This window comes from Harmonia axyridis, chromosome 6 (genome assembly GCF_914767665.1).
Source record: "Harmonia axyridis chromosome 6, icHarAxyr1.1, whole genome shotgun sequence".
Classification (NCBI taxonomy): domain Eukaryota; kingdom Metazoa; phylum Arthropoda; class Insecta; order Coleoptera; family Coccinellidae; genus Harmonia; species Harmonia axyridis.
The window spans coordinates 35655225-35677055 of NC_059506.1; the positions used below are offsets into that span (position 1 = coordinate 35655225).

At 37.8% G+C, this 21831-nt stretch overlaps 2 protein-coding genes across 4 annotated transcripts in view; one reads left to right on the forward strand and one right to left on the reverse strand.

Annotated features, from left to right (window-relative positions):
- Positions 1-6168, forward strand: part of LOC123683459 — a 200896-nt gene extending 194728 nt beyond the window's left edge. For both annotated transcript variants that reach the window (XM_045622521.1, XM_045622522.1), the window contains exons 6-7: positions 1324-1540; positions 5279-6168. In XM_045622521.1, the coding sequence (XP_045478477.1) occupies positions 1324-1540; positions 5279-5409 (348 nt within the window). In that variant the 3' untranslated portion in view covers positions 5410-6168. The remainder of the gene's footprint in view (positions 1-1323; positions 1541-5278) is intronic.
- Positions 6169-10200: 4032 nt separating this feature from the next.
- Positions 10201-20485, reverse strand: LOC123682546 (centrosomal protein of 131 kDa). 2 transcript variants are annotated; one of them, XM_045621196.1, is made up of 14 exons: positions 20261-20485; positions 20067-20192; positions 19435-19555; positions 18629-19231; positions 17873-18457; positions 17670-17819; positions 17151-17502; positions 15818-15946; positions 13829-14270; positions 13553-13770; positions 13061-13477; positions 12667-12838; positions 11898-12040; positions 10201-10530 (listed from the first exon to the last, which is right to left on the reverse strand). In XM_045621196.1, the coding sequence occupies exons 1-14, from the start codon at positions 20312-20314 to the stop codon at positions 10395-10397; spliced, it is 3648 nt and encodes a 1215-aa protein (XP_045477152.1). In that variant the 5' UTR covers positions 20315-20485; the 3' UTR covers positions 10201-10394. The 2 variants fall into 2 exon arrangements, with proteins under 2 accessions (XP_045477152.1, XP_045477151.1); XM_045621195.1 differs by having other exon boundaries at positions 17873-18466.
- Positions 20486-21831: the final 1346 nt, after the last annotated feature.

Below are 21831 nucleotides of genomic sequence, written 5' to 3' on the forward strand. Positions count from 1 at the left end.
ACACGTATCGTTGGCGGCATGTATCGTTTTTGCAAAGTAGATTGTTCGTTTAGATTGTAAAGGGTGTTTTTTTTAGAGCGATAGAACTTTAAATTGCAATAAAACAACGATGGATTATTCGATTGACATGAATTTTATTTATCCGCAAGATAATCTTGTGGCATTACATTTTAAATATGATTTTTGGCATATGACCGCCACGGCTGGCTCGGATATAGTCCAATTTTCGATGACTTTTGCCAACATTTGTGGCCGTATATCGGCAATAACACGGCGAATGTTGTCTTCCAAATGGTCAAGGGTTTGTGGCTTATCCGCATAGACCAATGACTTTACATAGCCCCACAGAAAGTAGTCTAGCGGTGTTAAATCACAAGATCTTGGAGGCCAATTCACAGGTCCAAAACGTGAAATTAGGCGGTCACCAAACGTGTCTTTCAATAAATCGATTGTGGCACGAGCTGTGTGACATATTGCGCCGTCTTGTTGGAACCACAGCTCCAGGACATCATGGGTATTCAATTCAGGAATGAAAAAGTTAGTAATCATGGCTCTATACCGATCACCATCGACTGTAACGTTCTGGCCATCATCGTTTTTGAAGAAGTACCAATGACCAATGATTCCACCAGCCCATAAAGCGCACCAAACAGTCAGTTTTTCTGGATGTAACGGTGTTTCGACATACGTTTGAGGATTAGCTTCACTCCAAATGCGGCAGTTTTGTTTGTTGACGTAGCCATTCAACCAGAAGTGCGCTTCATCGCTAAACAAAATGAAATGGACGTAGTGCGCGATACGTATTCCGCACAGAACCATTATTTTCGAAATGAAATTGCACTATTTGCAAGCGTTGTTCAGACGTGAGTCTATTCATGATGAATTTCCAAACCAAACTGAGAATAAATCACTTGACAGCTGTTAAATCGGTCGCCATCTTGAAGAGTAATGTCAACTCAAAGGTATATACCTCAAAAAAAAAAAAACACCCGTTATATGTTGGGCTGTCTCATGTCAGATTTGTAGAGTTTGCATATCAGGCGGATTCTGTGAAGAAGGTGCTCATACTTGTAACAGACTGGGCTCTGTCACCAAAGCTAATCTATTGCCTCGTTTTTGCGAAAAGTTGCCAAGAATAAATTCATTTGAAAACTAAAACGTGTTTTTTTATCAATTCAACTCGAATAAACAGTACTATACATATCAGTCTAGCTTGTTGCCATTGATTATCTAACCAATTTGGTTTACGTGAACATACAAAAATGCTGGATACACATACACCAAATTGCACAAACTAATTTCAACGAACTCCTCATTTTGCAGGTTGTCGACACTCTGACCAAGTCCTTCACGAACGGTTTTGTCCACGGCAAAGGCTACTTCGAGCAGAGAGCGTCGTCCATCAAGCAGCTGTCGATTGAGGTTGCCGAGCTGCATGTCGGCGATGACAATCAGCTGATTCTGACATGCATGTCGACGATTCCAGGATACATAACGGGCAACAATAATTATGCGGACATGCGGAATAAGTCGATCAACAGTGAGTATGCTAAGTCTGGCGTTTAAAGCGTGGTTGGAAACGCTTTTGCTGGCGTTTGGAATGTGAAACTTCCCATTCCGATTGATTTTACGAATTAAAGGTGGAGCTGCAGCGGTTTTTTTCGTGGAAAAATAGTTGTGGTGTTTATCAACTCGGTTCAGGGAATTCTCATCACATTCAGCAGGGGATTTGTTAGGTTTTCAGGGAAATAAGCGTTCATTTGGGAGATCAAAGGTTTTACAATAGTTATGATGTGTTTACGCAGCGTGATGCAGCCATTTCAAAAACGGTAAAAATGTTACAAGTATGTTATTTGTGACATTATAAAATTCATTTATCCAATAAAAAATGTAATTCATTCTAACAGTGACTTACAAAAGATCAAATCTTCTTAAAAGCCATAACTAATTTACAAACCCACACAAAAACTGAGACAACTATCAAAAAGTGCTAAAGATAAAATTGATACCCTGTGATTGTTGAAACGTTTACATTGGGACTACACAAAGAAGCATTTGAACCCGGGTCCAGGACCTTGAACATACTCTCATCTAGGCCCATAACATCATTCTCTTCAACAGAAATCATCTCAGATATTAAGAGCCTACGAGTGTATATGGAAGCCATCGAAATATACTACCTGATGAAAAAACAGCAACACCCAGAACAACAGAAGAAGGAAATTTAAACTTTGTTTTGGTTAAACAAAGATAGTATAGCAAGGAGTGAATGATTGAAGTTTGGAGAAAAAAACAAAGGGTTTGCATTTTTTTCTAATAAATTTGTCAATAATGTGTTTGTCCACCGCGATTATCTATACACTCCCCAACACGTCTCGGCATTGATGCAATAAGATGGTCTATTTCTTCTTGAGGGATACAATCCCAAGCTATCTGTACTTCATGTCTCAGAGTCGACAAAGTCCGTGGGGGCTGGAGTAAATTTCCAAGCCTCCTACCCATGATGAACCAAACATGCTCTATGGAAGAAAGATCAGGGGATCTAGGCGGCCATGGCAAAAGATTCACATGGGTCGCTTCGAAAATGTTTAAACTAACTCTGGCAACATGAGGTCGAGCATTATCTTTCTGAAATATTGGATTCTCGAGCCGGTTAAGGTAAGGGAGAACAAATGGCTCCACTATTCCTTGCAGGTAACGCAGCGCTGTCATGTTACCTCGAATAAAAACTAAAGGTGACCTACTTGCATGTGCAATAGCACCCCATTTCATAACGCCTACTGTTCGGTGTACATGACGCTCAACATCAAACTGAGGTTCACGTCTTTCTCCCCGACGTCGTTAAACAGCTCCTTCTGGGTGTTGTAGTTCTTTGTCATTTAGTATATACAAACATTCAAATAACATCAGCGAAATAGAAGAAACACCAACAGTCTCCGATGGAGAGAGCATAAATACTGCATCAGGAGAGAACCGTCAATCATATCAGAGAAATCCAGTGCCGAGACACAATCTACAACCTAGAAACCTCTGAAGATGCTTACCGCAGTGGTAAACGAAACAGCAGATGAAAACCGACTAGACTACTGCTAAAAAACCCGAAATTTTCCTATTTTCTTCTACACCACATAATATTGAATAATTCTACCTATTCCCATCTCTCCAGCTCCAAAGTCAGCTGCCACTGAGATAAATGAAGAGAAAATGACGATATCAAGGAAAATCAATTTACCCAATAAATTCAGCTGAATTTGCATACCATCCAAATCATTAATCCTTCTTCATTCAAAGCCAGACCCCGCCATCAACTGGACATATCGAAAGGAGACTGACGCAACAGAATGTCCCCTTATCTCAGCAAATTTTCAACCAAGCAGCTGACGTCAATTCGGAAAAGTTCTCAAAGTGACGAAGGTTGGGAACTTCATTAAGGGTGACAAATCGTGTCTGAAGTGCGTGAAGTTCCCGAACTAACACATCCGTGTGATGTCCAGAACCGGAAACAAAGCAGGAAACTGTGAAAGTTTGGACCTAAATGTCGCTGAAGTGGATGCTGGAGGTTTGATGGAATTTGTAGGGTTTTCAGTTGAACAAGTTGCTTAGTTTGTTGTCAGGATGAGCATTCGTGAATAATACCTAACACTATTTTGTACTCTATGAACAACTGTCGAACATTGTGGCATTTCTACCATTGCTAATGTGGCTGACACCATAGAGATAGAGGGAGTATACGCAATTTTTACATGTCCCCAACATGGTAAGATCCCGTTGTCGGATTGTGATATATTTTCAAATCCACAAGTTTACTATATCGTTATGAATTAATATTATATTGAATGAAATATATTTATTTGAGTGATTCTTGATTAAATATGCAAATTTGAATATTTGGAATCCGATATTTTTCCTAATTGTCGAATTCATAATAAGCAAAATATTTATTATTTTCTGTATCCACCTGCTGAAAATCAAGGTTTGGAAACTTTTGCTCTCCTAGTGTCATCGGTTGTTTCACGTCGTTTGGCGCGCTTGAAGTTTGTTTTATGAATTTCTGATATAAAGGATGTTTTTTTAGAGCTATAGAACTTTAAATTGCAATAAAACAACGGAAATGGATTATTCGATTGACATGAATTTCATTCATCTGCAAGATTATCTTGTGGCATTATATTTTAAATATGATTTCTGGCATATGACCGCCATGACTGGCTGGGATGTAGTCCAATCTGGACGTCCAATTTTCTATGACTTTTTCAAACATTTGTGGCCGTATATCGGCAATAACACGGCGAATGTTGTCTTTCAAATGGTCAAGGGTTTGTGGCTTATCCGCATAGACCAATGACTTTACATAGCCCCACAGGAAGTAGTCTAGTGGTGTTAAATCACAAGATCTTGGAGGCCAATTCACAGGTCCAAAATTAGGCGGTCACCAAACGTGTCTTTTTATAAATCGATTGTGGCACGAGCTGTGTGACATGTTGCGCCGTCTTGTTGGAACCACAGCTCCTGGACAACATGGTTGTTCAATTCAGGAATGCAAAGGTTAGTAATCATGGCTCTATACCGATCACCATTGACTGTAACGTTCTGGCCATCATCTTTTTTGAAGAAATACGGACCAATGATTACACCAGCCCATAAAGCGCACCAAACGGTCAGTTTTTCTGGATGTAACGGTGTTTCGACATACACTTGAGGATTAGCTTCACTCCAAATGTGGCAGTTTTGTTTGTTGACGTAGCCATTCAACCAGAAGTGCGCTTCATCGCTAAACAAAATAAAATGGACGTAGTACGCGATACTTATTCCGCACAGAACCATTATTTTCGAAATAAAATTGCACTATTTGCAAGCGTTGTTCAGGCGTGAGTCTATTCATGATAAATTGCCAAACCAAACGGAGAATAAATCACTTGACAGCTGTTAAATCGGTCGCCATCTCGAAAAGTAATGCCAACTTAAAGTTATATACCTCGAAAAAAAAACACCCGTTATTTAGGTATTCTTTCAAATATATTTCGAGTTAATATGAATCGTTAATTCACTATGGGACATAAGAAGTGCGTTCTTTGTGGAGAAACTCGCGAATTGAGTGAAATATCGTATAACTGATGTGTTCATTTTCGCGCGCTTCATGTCAAATTTGATAGTTCATGTTGGGGACAAAATCTTCTTTCTGAAAATGACATATGCTTCCTCTACCTATATTTATTACTTTGAGTTCGCTTCTTATGGTAGAATCAACCTTTATGCTGATTTAATTTCGTTGTTCCAGTTTCCATAGTTGTGATAGAACCGGAAGTCGAAGCGATTTCTAACGACAATTCATCAGGAGGTAACCTCTATTCGAACTACATTTTGATGACCACAATGTCCGCAGTTCTGCTCAATTTCAAATTGAATTGAGTTGTGAATGTTCTATGTTCGAAGGGGTAAGAAGGAAATGCAACCTGTTGAGAGGCCGTTGAACTGTTTTCCGTTGTAAATTGATTTTTTAAAACCCATCGAGGGACTTTGGTGCTGCCAGATAAAATGTTTCGTTTGTCGCAAGTGAGTTTCGAGCCTTTCGAAATACCCAAACCATTTGAAATGGAAATATTTATGCAAACGCTTCGATCATCGATACCTCTGTTTCAAGTCTGTGGTTTATTCGAATACTCGATGAAACAAATTGAATGAATAACGGAAAATTGTATGCTCGAAACTTGCTTACGAAAAAAATCACATAAAATGAAAAATATATATGTATATTTTGCTATACTTAACTGAAACTGTGTTGATAATCTACTGATGTTATTAAGTCAAAAATTTATCTTAGATTAATTGATAGACCTCTTGAGATGGCCTGAACCAGGAGACTACCTGGAAGCTCATTATTTTCTCCTTTTCGGAGAAAAAATCATATTCAGTTAGTACCAAGTATCTTACCCATTCAAAACCTCAATTTCACTATTCTATCTTCATCATTTTATGGATTGAAATAAACATTTCTAGGGAAAGTGAATTAGAAGAGCGGCTTTGAAAAGTTCTGTCAATAAGAGAAGAAATCAGTCAGAATTCAGATCAAAGATAAGTATAAATAAATAATGGTTCAACGTCTTTATATTAATAAGATATTTAATTAATTTCACGGCATTCAGGCATTTTTTCAAATCTGGAAAAAATTACATCTCCGAGCGGGATTCGAACCCGCAACCTCCGAATTCCTAGTCCGACGTTCTCGCCTTTTAGCTATCGATAGCTCAACGTCGAGAGCGTTGGACTAGAAATTCAGAGGTTGCGGGTTCGAATCCCGCTCGGGTAGGTACTTTTCTCTAATTCTGTGGTTATTCCGTTCATTCTTCCACATCTTGTAGAAGAAAATCATGCGAGAATATATCAGAAACGCACAGTTTTCATGGTTATATTTTATTATTCTATGTTGGTACTCCGAACTTTCCGCCACGGCTTTATCTGTCAATTCATCAATTTGCCTTAAGGAAATCAGTTCTGCCAACCAACATTTTTCAATGCAAAAATCACTAAAATATATTTATGGAAATATTTCATTAATTTCAATGAAAATGCAATGAATTAGAGAAAATAATGTATAATACTCGTACAGAAGGCTCATTCTACCACTCGTTCATTCCAAAACTCGCCACTTCGTGGCTCGTTTTTGAATTTTGAACTCGTGGAAGAATATCAATGCCTTCTGCACTTGTATTATAAATAACTATTCTAGAATTGAAGAATTGTCTTAATGCTGTGAAATTAATTTAATATCTTGATAAGTATAAATTAATAATCTTAAAAATTATTAGTTCGTATTATTACAATAGTTGATACTGCTGTTGACTGTTTCAGATGTATTTTTTGAAGGACATTTTCAAAGGCATTCTTCTACATATTAGGTACTACAGGAAAAGTTCGAGAATTTTGAAATTAGGACGAAATTTTTCCATTTGGAACGAAAAACTTTCAAATGTAAAATTTTCCTCAATCCCAAAAGTCTGATATACAACCTCAACAATCAGAATATAAGGGTAGCAAATTCTTATGAAAAGTGAAAAAGGTTTGAAGATTGCGTCAATTAAATTTTCAACAATCATTAAGTTATAACTCTCCAACCTTTATGAACTTATACACATACTCTACCTACCTTAAAAAAATTTATGATAACCTTTCTGAACTTATGAATACCAGTACAAACCATGGTTGGTAAAGACTGCAAAAGAGGCCAGAGGTTAAGAACGATTGGACAATTGATCCAATAATATATTAACTGTTTTATTGTTGTTTCACACTCACTTCAATGTTCAGTGTTTGACAAAGATGATGTTAAATGTATTCGTTGACGTTTGAATTTTTTTGCTTGATGTTCGCAAGACTTCTAAAGAATATAAAAAACTTAATAAGTGTGACGATTTTATCATGATTGTACATACAAATTTATAAGTGATGTGCTTATGTTACCCAATGTTTTCGATGTTTCTGGTGGTACTTTCATAATATCGTTCGTATGGTTGTTCGATGTACTTTTGCCTTTCCAAGATAATCTGCATAATTTGTGTGTGAAGCTCAAATCTTAACAGAACATATCAGTCAAGCAATAAAAGAGCCGATTTAAACATTTTTTAATATTATGAAACTATCACTGTCACTCCAGGAAAAAATCACAGGATTAAATATAAAGTCCTTCAAGTTCTCCAGAAACATTACCCATTGTTTTTTTATCAGATTCAACTTCCAGTATGACAGCGAAATATCCCAAATTGATTTGGTTAGGTAGAAATTGGATGTTTTTTGAGAACTTTGGACCAAACCCTTGTTTCACTGATTTCGATGAGACAACAACTGATTAATTTAGTTGAATTTAGCTTTAAAAGCTGTTACTAGGACAGTTCGCAGGCTATAATGCCAAAACATGTCTTCCTTAAGCTACTGTCTACTAATGTAAGGGAGCAAATTTGTCACTTCGAGCTAGGATTTTGTATTTTTAGAATTAATGAAATGACTCAGTTTTTATGGAGGAAAAACGCTACTCTATACTCGTGAAACGCGGAAAACTGCTTTTTTTTAATGGGAATATCGGGTGTCCCAAACTCGATGGCCTATTAGACGTTTCTGGAAAACTAATCATAATTTTGAGCTGAAAATTTGCATATTGGGGTTTGAGACAATGATCTTTCTCCCTAAAATATTTTCAGATCTCCACAACTTCCGGTTATACCGTAAGCAGACTACTACTTCCTTATTTCAAATGGCACACCCAGTATATTATTGCATCATTGGATAGCTTTTTTGATGGCAATTTCGAAAATATGCCATACCTTGGGTAAAAATTCAACGGTTCATGAGTTATTGGGATTCTTATGAAAAAAAAAGTGGCGATGAGGACTCACATTTTTTGAATATTTCAGCAGAAAAAGCCTTTTTCGAAAAAAATTTGTTTTGTTTCGTTTACGCAAATACGTAGTACTGTTTTCGGCTTAGATCAAAAATGTACAGGGTGTTTATAAGAGGATCATGAACTTGGACAACTCAAATTCATCAAAACTCAAGATTTTCAAATTAGAACCTATATTTTTTATTATTTTAGTCGATTCTACGTAAAAAAAAAGTAGGGGTTACTTCAGCAAACCCAATACCTAAAATGAATACTTCAAGAGTTATCGGGGAAGAACTTCAAATGAGGAAAAACCGCTATTTATAACTGTGGGAATAACTGTCTGTTACTTCCGTAAAACACAGAAAGAAAATAAAATTCGATGTTTGGATAACTAAATTTTACATTTCATGAATTTTAATTAATTTTTCGTCAGTATTGTTGAGAAATCCATAAACTAATACAATTTTCAATCACGAATAATTCATTACAATTCTTGATATGTCAAATTCAGTTATGGAAACATCGAATTTTATTTTCTTTCTGTGTTTTACGGAAGTAACAGACAGTTATTCCCACAGTTATAAATAGCGGTTTTTCCTAATTTGAAGTTCTTCCCCGATAACTCTTGAAGTATTCATTTTAGGTATAGGGTTTGCTGAAGTAACCCCCACTATTTTTGTACGTAGAATCGACTGAAATAATAAAAAATATAGGTTCTAATTTGAAAATCTTGAGTTTTGATGAATTTGAGTTGTCCAAGTTCATGATCCTCTTATAAGCACCCTGTACATTTTTGGTCCAAGCCGAAAACAGTCTTATAATAATACGTATTTGCGTAAACGAAACATAACAAATTTTTCTCGAGAAAGGCTTTTTCTGCTGAAATATTCAAAAAAATGTGAGTCCTCATCGCCACCTTTTTTTTCATAAGAATCCCAATAACTCATGAACCGTTGAATTTTTACCCAAGGTATGGCATATTGACGAAATTGCCATCAAAAAAGCTATCTAATGATGCAATAATATACTGGGTGTGCCATTTGAAATAAGGAAGTAGTAGTCTGTTTCCGGTATAACCGGAAGTTGTAGAGATCTGAAAATATTTTAGGGAGAAAGATCATTGTCTCAAACCCCAATATGCAAATTTTCAGCTCAAAATTATGATTAGTTTTCCAGAAACGTCTAATAGGCGATCGAGTTTGGGACACCCGATATACAGGATGATGTCCTCTGTAAGAACTGCGAGAACTTCAGGAACAGTGAAAATAATTGGATTTTTCATTAGAACTATTTTAATCATCCATTCCAGTTCTGAAACATCTCATTCGAATAAGGTTTTCCTTGCTTTTCAACTTCGGAAGGAAGAGTCGAGAAATAGCTAAGCTCGTAGGAATGACAATAATTTGCTTTAAAAATTTTTGAAGTAACAAACTGACAAACTAAAAATTACGTTAAATTTTTACTTGGATATTAAAGAAAATATATATAGCTGAAGAATTATTTTGTAAATAGTAAATGTAAAATGTACTTACTTTGTCTTATAAATATATATGATATCTCTGTGGTTATGATGGCTGAGACCCTAAAGAAATTTATTATGTAAACTGTGTTTCATTTACACCTTTATCCATCTCAACTTCCTACTGACATCCTCATAGATTAGAGTGTCAAGAGCTATAAATATTAGTTTAACAAAAAAATAGACAAGTTATTAAAAAACTTTCGATACAATTTTCTAACCTCAAACTGATCTTCTCCACAAAAGAAAAAGGTTGAAGCAATAATGAAGAAAAAACTAATGAAATCACCCCAAAGATAAAAACATACAACTTTTAATGGATTTATTCAAAAATCATTGATCAAAACCACAATAAGCTTAAAAGTTATAAAAATTCAATGCAAAAATACCTTCAAAAATGTTTCAACTTATACCTTCAGATTCAAAACCTTTACCGCTTGCCACATAGGATGAATTTTCTTTTGGCACTGTCTAAATGTTCCTTCCTATTCTCATTTCTCATCACGTGTTTATCATGTATTCTTTTCTCTGCTGCTCCATCATGTTTTCCAGATATAAACATTTTTCTTTGAGAGCCCTATGGTCGTTGGTAAGTTCAGCAAGAAGTTCATCTTTTCTGGCCAGGGAGACCCGTACCCTGAAAATTGGTGATTTTGTTTTGAGACTGACAACGTTTAATCACAGTGAAAGTCCAATTATAAAAGAGAGGAGAGTACATCTCTCTCTTTGCAAATCAATCCTTCTCTCAAAGCATTATTGGAAATGGAAGTGTTCCAACCTAAGCTAACCTAACCTAACCGCATCTTCATTAAAATGATATGCCTCCTATCAGATATCTATAATATCAAGACCTTTCGTTGCCAATTCTGCATATATACAGCCTTGGCAATACTAGATCTTGATATGGTGAATATTCATGCGAAGAACATTAGTTAAATGAAGATGCAGTAATTCCTTAGACTAAATTATTTATTATTTGTATTATTCTCTTTCCAACATCGCTTTGAGAAAAGGGAGGTACATGCGTGTTAGAAATAGATCAGTTTGGGCATCCTAATTCTTCGAAAGGCTAACTAGAAATGCAGAAGAAGAAATGGAGTAGAATCCTGAAAACTTGCAGAGCTAGGGGATGTATTCTTTTCTTGTTTCTAATTGGACTTTCACTGTTTGTGCAGGGAAAGGGGAAGCCTTACTTGCTCTTCGGTATTCTTTATAAATTCAATTCTAACAAAATACCATTCCCTAATTTATCGTCTTGACAACACTTTACAAAATACCCATTTCAAACTTCGTGCCAAATTTTATGCTGATAGCGTCATGAAAACCATGAGAAATTCAAGCAAAATATCGACAAAAAACTGTGAAAAGCACTGTGGTGAAGCCAGGAGCTTTTGAGCGCTCATTTATTCAAGAGCCAGTAGCTCTGTAATTGTATAATATAGGTCAATATTATTGATGACATCTCCACAAAATATATAGTTTTGTAAAACTATATTTTGTTATAGACAACAAAGGTTTATAATCGTAGACATCCATTCAGACGAACAGTAAGAGTAAGTGAGTTGTTTAAGACTTGAAGTCATTGTTGTATTTTCACAAGATATCTGGCATACCTAACACTTTATGCAATCTAAATGCTTTTGCTGCAAGAAGTTTAAATGCATCAGAAAAGAATCATTGCTTAATTGAAAAAGAAGTCTTAGCAATAGTTTGTTGGGTAAAACACTCCACTTGCGTTTATGTACGATAAGGTGATACCAAACCTATTTGATGCTCCTATTTGTTCCTTATTACCAACCTACCTGTATGTACCATCAGATTCGGACCTGGGTAGAACATCACAACGCACTTGGAGTCCACAACGTACCTATATACAGTTATACGGACTCCAAATACGCAATTGGCGATCGCTCAAAAACTCCCGACTTCACGTCTGCGCTTTCCTCGTTTTTTTCATTCCTGAATCGTCCGACAGAAACCAAAAACTAACGCAACTGATCTTACCTCGAGTAGAGCTGCTCCACCTGCTTATCGGCTGAGGTCCGAAGCTCCTCTACCTCTCTCTCCAGGCTGCGCACCTTGTCTTCGTACTCCTCCCGGATCTGCCCTCGTATCTCCTCCCGTTCAGACTCCAGCTTTTCTCGTTTCTGCGAAGGAAGGAAGAGAGAATATGAGTTGGCGGCGGAAGTCAGTGCGGTCGATGAGGTTCGGCCCGAGGGGTAACAAGCTGATACCGAAGATATTGTTGGGGTGACGGCGTTAATTTGATCTTAGTCAATCGCAACAGTGGTAAAATTTAGGAAGTTGTTGAACTGAGGAACTACCCATGGTTTTGTTAGAAGGACGGTAAAAAAGAACTTGATGGTTGAGATAAAAATGGTCGTAACGAAAAAAAAACTCTTTCTTATTAGCATAGGGAACAGTTGTTGTAAAAGAAGTTGTTCCTATAAAACAGCATGAAAGAGTTTAGATATCATAGGCAAACTATACAGGCTCAAAATAGATTTGAAAAAAATTTGAGGCAAAAAGTACCAAATAGTCTTGAAGAGTAAGTTTTCAGTGGTGAAGCGGAAACATCACTCCATGTTCATAGAAATTAATTATAATATTGAATATTCACATGATATGGAATTCAGAATGCTAATCCTCGATAAAGTAAGTCTTATCCATCTAATCTGAGGTCACATTAGAGACTTTTAACAAGAATAACACAACCTTTTTTTGTCGCCATTACCCCAAAACCTCTTCGATGTCGACCTCAACATCAACTTACCAATTTTTCATCGGTCAACTGGTATTCCAGTTGTTTTATGGTATTTCTAAGTGTGATTATAACTTCCTCGTACTCCAGTAGTTTCGATCTGGACTCGCAATACTTTGTTTGAGCATCTTTTTCCAGCATCTCTAGGTCTTTGATCTCCATTTCGTATTTATCCTTCAGTCTCCTAAGATGGTTGAAAAAAGATTTTTAAGCCTTCGATATTAATTGAGATCGAAAAGGGTTGTTAAAGCATGGGTTGGCAACAAAATGACATATTCATAATAAGACTCGGACAATCCTGAGAGAAATGAAGAAATTTTCAGGTAACCCTCTGAAAATTTCTGTTTTCCTAACTCGTACAAGCTCTAAGCTTCTAAGAGGCCAACAAAAACCAATGATTTCTCACTTGATCCTATTCTCAGCCGTCTGCTCGATCTGGGTCCTTGCCTTGTTAGCCTCGTTCTCCAACTTCTCAATCACCACCTCAATCTCCATATCCCTCTCCTTCTTGCACTCCCTCCTGATGGCAGTCTCCTTCTCCATCAGCAAGGCCGACTGCTGCTTCCTGAAGGAGTTCTTCCAGTTCTCCATCTCGATGGCAGCCGTCTCTTTGATGATCTTGGTCTCGTTGGCGTGTCTTCTGGTAGCCGCTTGCAGCTTCTCCTCGAACTCCTCTTGGGCTTGCTTTATAGCTCTCTCCTTCTCCGCGGCTGCTTGGGCTTCTTTCTCCTCGCATTCGACCAGCCTGTTGGAATGGTCGGCCAGAAGGCGACGTCTTTGGTCTTGGTAGTTTCGTTCCTCGGACTCCACCATCTTCTCGTATCTGAAACAGAAGGTGGTTAGCCACTTCAATGGCACGAATCATTCTGATCATTTATTTTGATAGGACAATACTCACCTGAGTCTCATCACCTCTCTCTCATGCGCCAAAGCCTTCTCCCTGTCTTCTATCAACTGTTCCCTGAGGTTCTCCGAATGCTCCTGCATTTTCCTAGCAGCCCTAAGCTCCAATTCCTCGATTTCCCTCTTGTGCACCATCCTCAAGTTCGACAGCTCCTCCTGATGCCTCTTCTCCATTCTCTCAACCTCTGGCTCTATGCTCTTCACAGCCATCTCCTACACAAGCCAAAAACACCATCAAAAAACCACGCCAAACCTAATATCAGCCTCTCACCTTGATCTTCTGCGTCCTACCCTCGATCCACCTCTCTCTCTTCAGCTTCTCGCTGGCGGCCTGCATGTCCTTCATCTTCTGCATCTCCACCTGGTGCCTGTGCTCGATCGCCCTCATGTTAGCCACGTATTTCTCCTCCATGTTGTGCATCTCTTCCACCAGCTCCTCGCACTTCCTGGCCAGGGTTTTCTTCTCTTCCATGAGCTGGTCGATGAACTTCTGATGGCGTCTGGCTATGGCCTCTGTTTCCTCCTTCTGCTCCTTGAGCTTCTGGCGCAGGTTGGACTCGGCCTGTTTGGTCTGGGCCAGCAGCTTTTCTCTGAGGGAGGACAGCTCGTTTTGGAGCACGCTGATGCAGGAGGTCTTGTCTTTGACCCTCAGCGTGAGCTCGATTATGTAGGAAGAGAGTTCTTCGGAGGTGTGCGTCAACAGATCTTCCACTCTGAAGGTTAGATGAGATTTAGAAAGGTGTAATGGAAAGTTCTGAGTCGTCGGAGCAAACAACGTGAAAGTTGCACATTTCAAAGAGGTTTTCGAAAGTCTAAGAGTTCTTAATATAATGTAGTATCTTAAGAACATCCTCCAAATGATGGTCTACACATAAAATAGACATATTGAGTCCTTCGAAGTGTCATAACCTTTTCGATTGATTCCCTATCGGTGTACGCCACTGATCTCGACGTATCCTTCATGATTCGCCCAATTTAATACCGTACTCGTCTGTAAACTTTTCCGAATCGAGCTCCTGAAGTCCGCGAACTTCATCATAAAACTAATTCGCTCGATTTGTAGCAACTCCAACCTCAATTTATTGATGACCTCTTCAGATACAGCGTTGGTAGGGGGATCGAAAGTTTTGTGAACGCAGGGGCGGTCTGCACGTACGTATACCTTTCATCCCCGCGGTGTCAAGGAACGCTTCGTCATATAAAAGAGAGGGTAAGCCACGGTTTTGTCTGCTTGCAAGGCTAGCATCTTCGGGAACTAACCTCAAATAATCGATGACAGATAGAAATCATCCCTCCTACTAAGTTTAATTGACAGGAGTGACATTAATGACTTGTTAATGTTAATAATTTAGTAGGGTAAGGTTGTAAATTGCTTTTGTCCACGATGAAATTTTCATTATTCATATGTCAAGTTATATGGCATTTGTTATTCGCTCAAAATGCATTTGTGTACAACAATTTTCTACGTCTTAGCACATTAATGTCATAAGACTGGGTTATCCATGTCATGGTCCGAATTTTACTAATCTGTTTCAATGAAATATGTCGAAGAGAACTGTCATCCGAAGCGTCATATGTTCAGTTGAAGGTTAGGAAATTAACAAAATTGGTAATCTACTGATGAACGTGTTAAAAATTTGAAAACCCATAACAAAAAGAATAATTCAGTAAGTAAGTACTTTTAATGCATTAAAGAAAGATTATGGTCATCATAATCGTCCATCTGAACATATAATTTGTAAGACAGCGGAAGAATTCGAAGAGACTGGATCTGTTACTGATGTCTTAAGGCCCATACATCATCAAAAGGCAAGCTCGACCGAAAATATTGCTGATGTGAGTAAAAGTGTTGAAGAACATCCAAATTTAGACATTTCTCGGCGCGCATAAACTTTGGGCCTCTCTTACAGCACGCTTTGGTGTATTTAGCATCTGTATTTAAAACTCCATCCTTATAAGGTTCACTTTCCTTTTTCTAAAAACCAACTTTTGTGTAGAATTAACAAGATCATTTCACTTGCCATGAGCATCCAAAGAGGCAGTTTACGAAATTTGAATGATAATTGATAATACACAAGTTATAAAGACGCTGTATTATCTTCATTGATTCCTTACGAGAACTTTATATTTTGGATTGAATCTTCGTATTGATGTTGTGTACTGAATTGCAAAATTTCACATATCAAAAACAACCTTTCAATATCAACGAACTGAAAAAAAATTGTGCAAATGAAATTACCTATTTCAACTTTCTACTCACTTCGGTACGGTATCGAACAAAGTTGAGGATTCCATGACAAGCTTCGTAGCAGTATGAGCACGTTCCTTGGCAACTTCCAGGGTCTCTGTGCACTTCTTGTCCACCTCGTCCAGATAGGTAAGGAGATCCCTGAAAGGAGGGATAATTCGATGTTATAGCCTTGAAATACGATTCTTTGACGGACGCTTCTTCGTTTCTAGTTGCCGAAAATAACCGTAAGACATTCGATAGGACTCGAAATGAGGGTGGAGAAGTATCGGGTTCCCAACAAAAAAAAAGGCCTGCCAATAACGACCTGAATTTGGAAAATTCTCATTGTCCGATCACCTTTCTGTTTTATGATGCAAAAAACTACTCCGGCAAAGAAAAGGTTGTTTCGCTCATATGATAGGTTGGTGTGACTGCTCAGAATAGGTGATGTCAATTTATTGATCAGTTGCCTAGTTGGGTTAGAAATTGCTGCTTTTTATACTTCAAAAATCTTCTACGTCAGCTACTTATCAGATCTGAGAGTTTTCATTGAAATATTCTGTCCTGATGCGTTAAAAACATAGAGTAATAAACATAGATAGAAGGAGTATAAGCAATATTTTCATGTCCCCAACATGGTTAGATTACGTTGTCGGATTGTGATATATTTTCAAATCCACAATTTTACTATATCGTTATTGATGTATATTATATTGAATGAAATATATTCATTTGAGTGATTCCCGATTAAATATGCAAATTTGAATATTTGGAATCCAATATTTTCCTAATTGTCGAATTTATAATAAGCAGAATATTTATTATTTTCTCTATCTACCTGCTGAAATCCAAGGTTTCGCAACTTTTGCTCTCCTAGTGTCATCGGTTGTTCACGTCGTTTGGCGCGCTTGAAGCTTGTTTCCTGAATTTCTGATATATTTCGGTATTTATTTCAATATATTTTGAGATAATATGAAACGTTTATTCACTATGGGACATAAAAAGTGCGTTCTTTGTGGAGAAACTCGCGAATTGAGTGAAATATCGTATCACTGCTATGTTTTCATTTTCGCGCGCTTCATGTCAAATCTGATTATTCATGTTGGGGACAAAATTTGCTCACTGAAAATGACATATGCTCCCTCTATCTATGTTTATTGCTCTATGGTCTGTTACCATTCCTAATAATGATGTCAAATGTCTTATGCACTCAGAAATAAGCCTAGGCATACTCCGTGAAAAGATCGATCTTCTTTTGAGATCTCTCATACTATTATTTCCATAATATCCAAAACAAGTTCAATGGGTGGAAGATCTGTAAATCTGGGCGGCCAAGGCAACAATTCAATTTTTCAACACCTACCTGTAATTACCAACACTTTTCAAGCAATCTGAATGATGACCGCTGTCAGCACTCTGGCTCCTATTGGTCCTCTGGCCATCTTTGGCATCAGCAAGACGCTTATGGTGCTTGCACTGCGAGACACTTCTCGAGCTGTTTCTTCCGCTGTAATCGCCAGAGGAGAAGTCCAAAGGACTAGAACGGTCTGTGTCGCATCTCTGGTCTCTTTCACCGTGGAACTTCGAGGTTTCTCGAGTCGACTGAGAGCACGACTCTTTCTTCTTGTAGAGGAGGTTTTCTTCGTTCTCGTTGAGGATCATCGAGTTCGACAGTTCGCTGGTCACGATCTTCTTCATGTTCTGAATCTTTTGCTCTGAGAGTAGAAGAGAAAATTCGAAATCTATGATGGGAAACGATGTGGAAAGTCATCTGTTAATGTTTACACAAAAACAGGGGATTTGTAACAATCCTATGGCCAGCAGATGCACAAGATCTAAGCCCTATGGAAAATATGAAAGAAGTCGTTGAATAAGTACTCACGTGAAGTCTTGTCCTGGTTTTCTAAGGCTTCTATGATTGTTTCAATGTCGTCGTAATTCTCTTGCTTCTTGTCATCAGGCGATGGACTACTTGGAAGCGGTACATCTTTATCGAGCACTTCAGTGGTGGATTTCAGTTCATCCACGCTATCTAAAATCTCCAAAAATGAAGTATTGCAAAGGCCAACTCACTAAGGTACTCACTTATCAATTCAGTAAACTCCAATCGATTTCTCTTCACCTTATCCAAATCCCTGGCAACCCAGGTTTCGATGTTCTCTTCGATGGAGTGCGCCTTGTGTCTTGGAGAAGTGACCTTGTTCAATTTCACCGTCGAAAGCTTTTTCAAGGTGTTGGAATCCTTGTCGCTTTTTCCAGAAACAGTCTTCTTATCGTTAAGGGGTCTGATAGTGTTGAGATTTTTGAGCGGTAAAGTCTTAGCTCTGACGACCTTCTTCGTCTTGGTTGAGTCTTTCTTGGTGGTAGTTGGAGGTTTCGATGGTGCGTCCATCTTAACCTCTTTTTCAATTCCTGGATCTGGGATGTCGTCTAGTTTGAACAGGTCGTCTATGTCCATTTCGGACAATAGAGGCAGATCGTTTAAATTATCTTCTTTGCACTGGTTTCGCACTTCTTGCAGGTACTTGTCGGTCTCGGATTCTTTTAGATGGACGCTGTCGATGTTGATCTCGTCCAGCCAATCTTGCGCGTCTGAATTGTTGTTGTTTTCCTTGTCAGCAATCGTTTCCTCTGATTGTGGAGGATTTTGGACTTCTTCTCGGTTTTCTCCTACAGAAACTAGAAAATTTTCAGAGGACTTAGAAAACACTTCGTCGAGAGGGTTATACGTTAATATATCTATTCACAAACCTTGGGTCATTTTTCTAAAGGTGAGCAGTTTAATCCATTCGCCAAACTCAAATCAACTCGTGAAAATCAATCAAACGACAAGATATTTACCTTCTTTTCGATCTCCAAGCTGTCCAGCTTTTCCAGGCTCATCAATGCTGCGTTCTTCGTCGATTTTCTCCGCAACCTCCTCGCACATGGGTTTTTCAGCGATTTCCCTCAAAGTTTTCGCACCGGAAACACCTCCCAAATTATACTTTATCGCGAAATAATCGTAGATGGGATCATCGTCAGTTTTTTCCGTCTGGACAGTCTGTTTTTTGGGCAAGGGTGGCTTTGATGTCAGTCCTGGCGTCATCTGGTATTTGTCCTCCTGCATCTCTGCTTTGGTTTCGTCAGTTTCCAAATTTGCTCTCGAGGAAGGGGCCACCTTAGAACTGTCTTTGAGAACTTCCTCTGTCTTTTTTTCAGTCGACACTATCTGTTCTTTTTCCTCGGTGTTATCTTTGTGAGATTTTGTATCTCTGGCGGAGTTATCTTCTGGTTTGGTCCTTTCGGTATCGCTCATAACCAATGAGGGTATAGAGTGTTCAGAAAGCGTTTTTCCCTTCAGACCAAAAGAATCTTGCGTTACAAATTTTCTCCACTCATCTATGTCTTCCTCCAAGAGCTCCTTGAAGAGGTTCGAAGATGGTAGTTGGAAATCTACTGGGACTGTATGGTTGAAAAAGAGAAAACTCAGTGTTAACGTCAATAAATCGCTTATTGTAGATTGTGGGGTTACGCAAGGTTCAGTTTGTGTCCCTAAATTATTATAGTCTGTGCTATTTTGAAGGTATTGAACTGAAATTATACGTTCTGGACATTGACGAATTTGCGTGAACGCAATTACAAAATAATCTTACAATAAGACTTACCATAAATACTCTCAAAACTGCCGTCTGTTAAGGTTTCCTTGGATTTTCCAGACAAAGGATTAGGCATTACAAAATCAGCAGAGTAAGGCCGTTGGCCATTCTTCGATGAGTTGATGTCGTCCTTCAAACAAAAATTCTCAACATGCTACACTTGAAAAAACTTTGTGGTAATTTCACATTGGTATATTCCGGAATTTTCTATGATTCTGGTATAGTATATCCAAAGTCACTTGGAGGAAGCCAGAATATATCAATTATACAAGGGTTGTCCAAATTTTCAGAAATTCTTTTGTAGTCAGTGAATTTATTGTCTAACAATACTTTCAAATAAACTCGCGGTATCCATTTCAAAGGAACATTTGACCAAGCCATGATCGACATGAAATTTTGCATGAGGCTCAAAATTATTATTTTTTCTTGATCGAATATATAGTTTCAAAATTATAAGGAAACAAAATTTCGAAAGCCCATATTCACTGAACGTAACTGAAAATCTTGGATTTGTGTTCAGTGAATCGAACCTTATGGTTTAAGACCATTTCCTGGCGCACAATAAGAAAGTGCAGACAAAATTATATTGCGCATTGTGCAGGGAACATCCTATCAAAAATATCAAATTTTTCTAAACTTACTTGTGAATTGTCTCCAGAACATAGACGAGGGAACGCTGATAATGGTCTCGTTGACAATTTAGAGAAGTAATACCTCTTAGATAATGAAGAATGCGAACTGCTTGAAGGTCTTTCACTAAGTTTTATCTGCAAATTGAAAAGTTTACGTCAGAGTTGACGTTAACTTCCCCAACAAATCTTTTCTTGACACTTACCGTTCCTCCTATCAATTTAAAATCACTCAAATTTACACTACTTCTGCTAGACATTCCGAATGAAGAACGATAGTATAGGTTGAAACAATTTTTTTCTTTCTCATCAATGATACCATCTGAAAAAACACACCGTTCTTCGCTGTTATCGCATCTGAAAGGGAAAGATGATGGATTTCGATGGTGAGCTTGTTTGTATTTCTGGCGTGACAGAAAGTGTTTGTTTGGTAAGTTATTAGTTGTGTTTCCATGGAGATGAGCGTCTATTACAACACCTTCTGCAGTGTTGTAGCTACTTCCCTAAAGAACTGTTTGGGATCACGCAATATTCATTCTGATTCAGTCATCGAATCTTATTGTGGGTTCTACAATACTTAATTATGTATTCAGTTACCTACCAAATGGTAAACAAGTTCATTACCTGTATCTGATCGCATAAACAGAATTTAATAAAATAAAAATTCGAGAAAACTCATTATAATTACGTTCAATTATTGTCAGTCATTTTCACTGAGACTTAATCATGTGGAAAATATTTCAAACCGATCCCATTTATAATGTATCGACAACATGTTAAACGTGATTAAATGGCGGATGCGCCAGTTGAAGTTTTTTTTCATGATGTCAAATTTTGAACCCGATCCGAGTTTTGAACCAGATCTGGCCATAATTTCTCTCAGTAATAGTATATAACATTACTAGCAAGGTAAGAGAGTTTTTACTGGCGAATGGAGGATATAATTGACGAGCCGCAGGCGAGTCAGTTACCTCCTTGAGCCTGTAAAACCCGTTACCTTGCGTGTATTGTTTTATATTTTATTTGTTTCTCATTTGTAAAAAGGTTAGATAAATTCCAAAAAAAACTAAATAATTTGTCTCAAGTGTCGTAAGCTATCATAGACATAAGTCTATGTAAGCTATGGAAGCGTTGCCATGAACATGTCTGTTTATTTTTCTTTACATTTGTTTTGGCGAAAACGAGAATGAATGTACCAAAAGAAATTATTGAGGCAGCCAGTAGTGTAGCTTCAAGTTTATTACCTGCAAAATCAGCTTCAAGGTACGAGCGAGAATACGACGACTTCAAAAAGTGGCAAAACAAAAATAGTGTGATTGGGGTAACTGAAGATGTTTTGTTGGTCTACTTGAATCAACTTTCAGCTAGATTCAGCCCTAATACTTTATGGGGGAAATGGTCTATGCTGAAAAGCTGCTTGGAAATGAAAGAAAATGCACCTGTTCGCAGGTTTGTTTTCCTTTGAAAATTTATTGAAAAATATGACGTTTAGTTGTCATTTGCAGATTTCAAAAGGTAATAGCGTTTCTGAAACGAAAAAATGAGCGTTATACGCCAGAAAAGGCCAAGGTATTAAGTAAAGAAGAGGCTGAACAATTTCTTTTACATGCTCCTGATGACCAGTGGTTGCTGGCGAAAATTGTAACAATATTTGGGATTTTTGGATGTTGTCGATGTGACATACCGACATGGAAAGTGCATTTCCCTTAATGCTGGCCAGCACACTATTGGTGGTATCCCAAAGCAAATAGCGAAATATTTAGGTTTGAAAGACCCA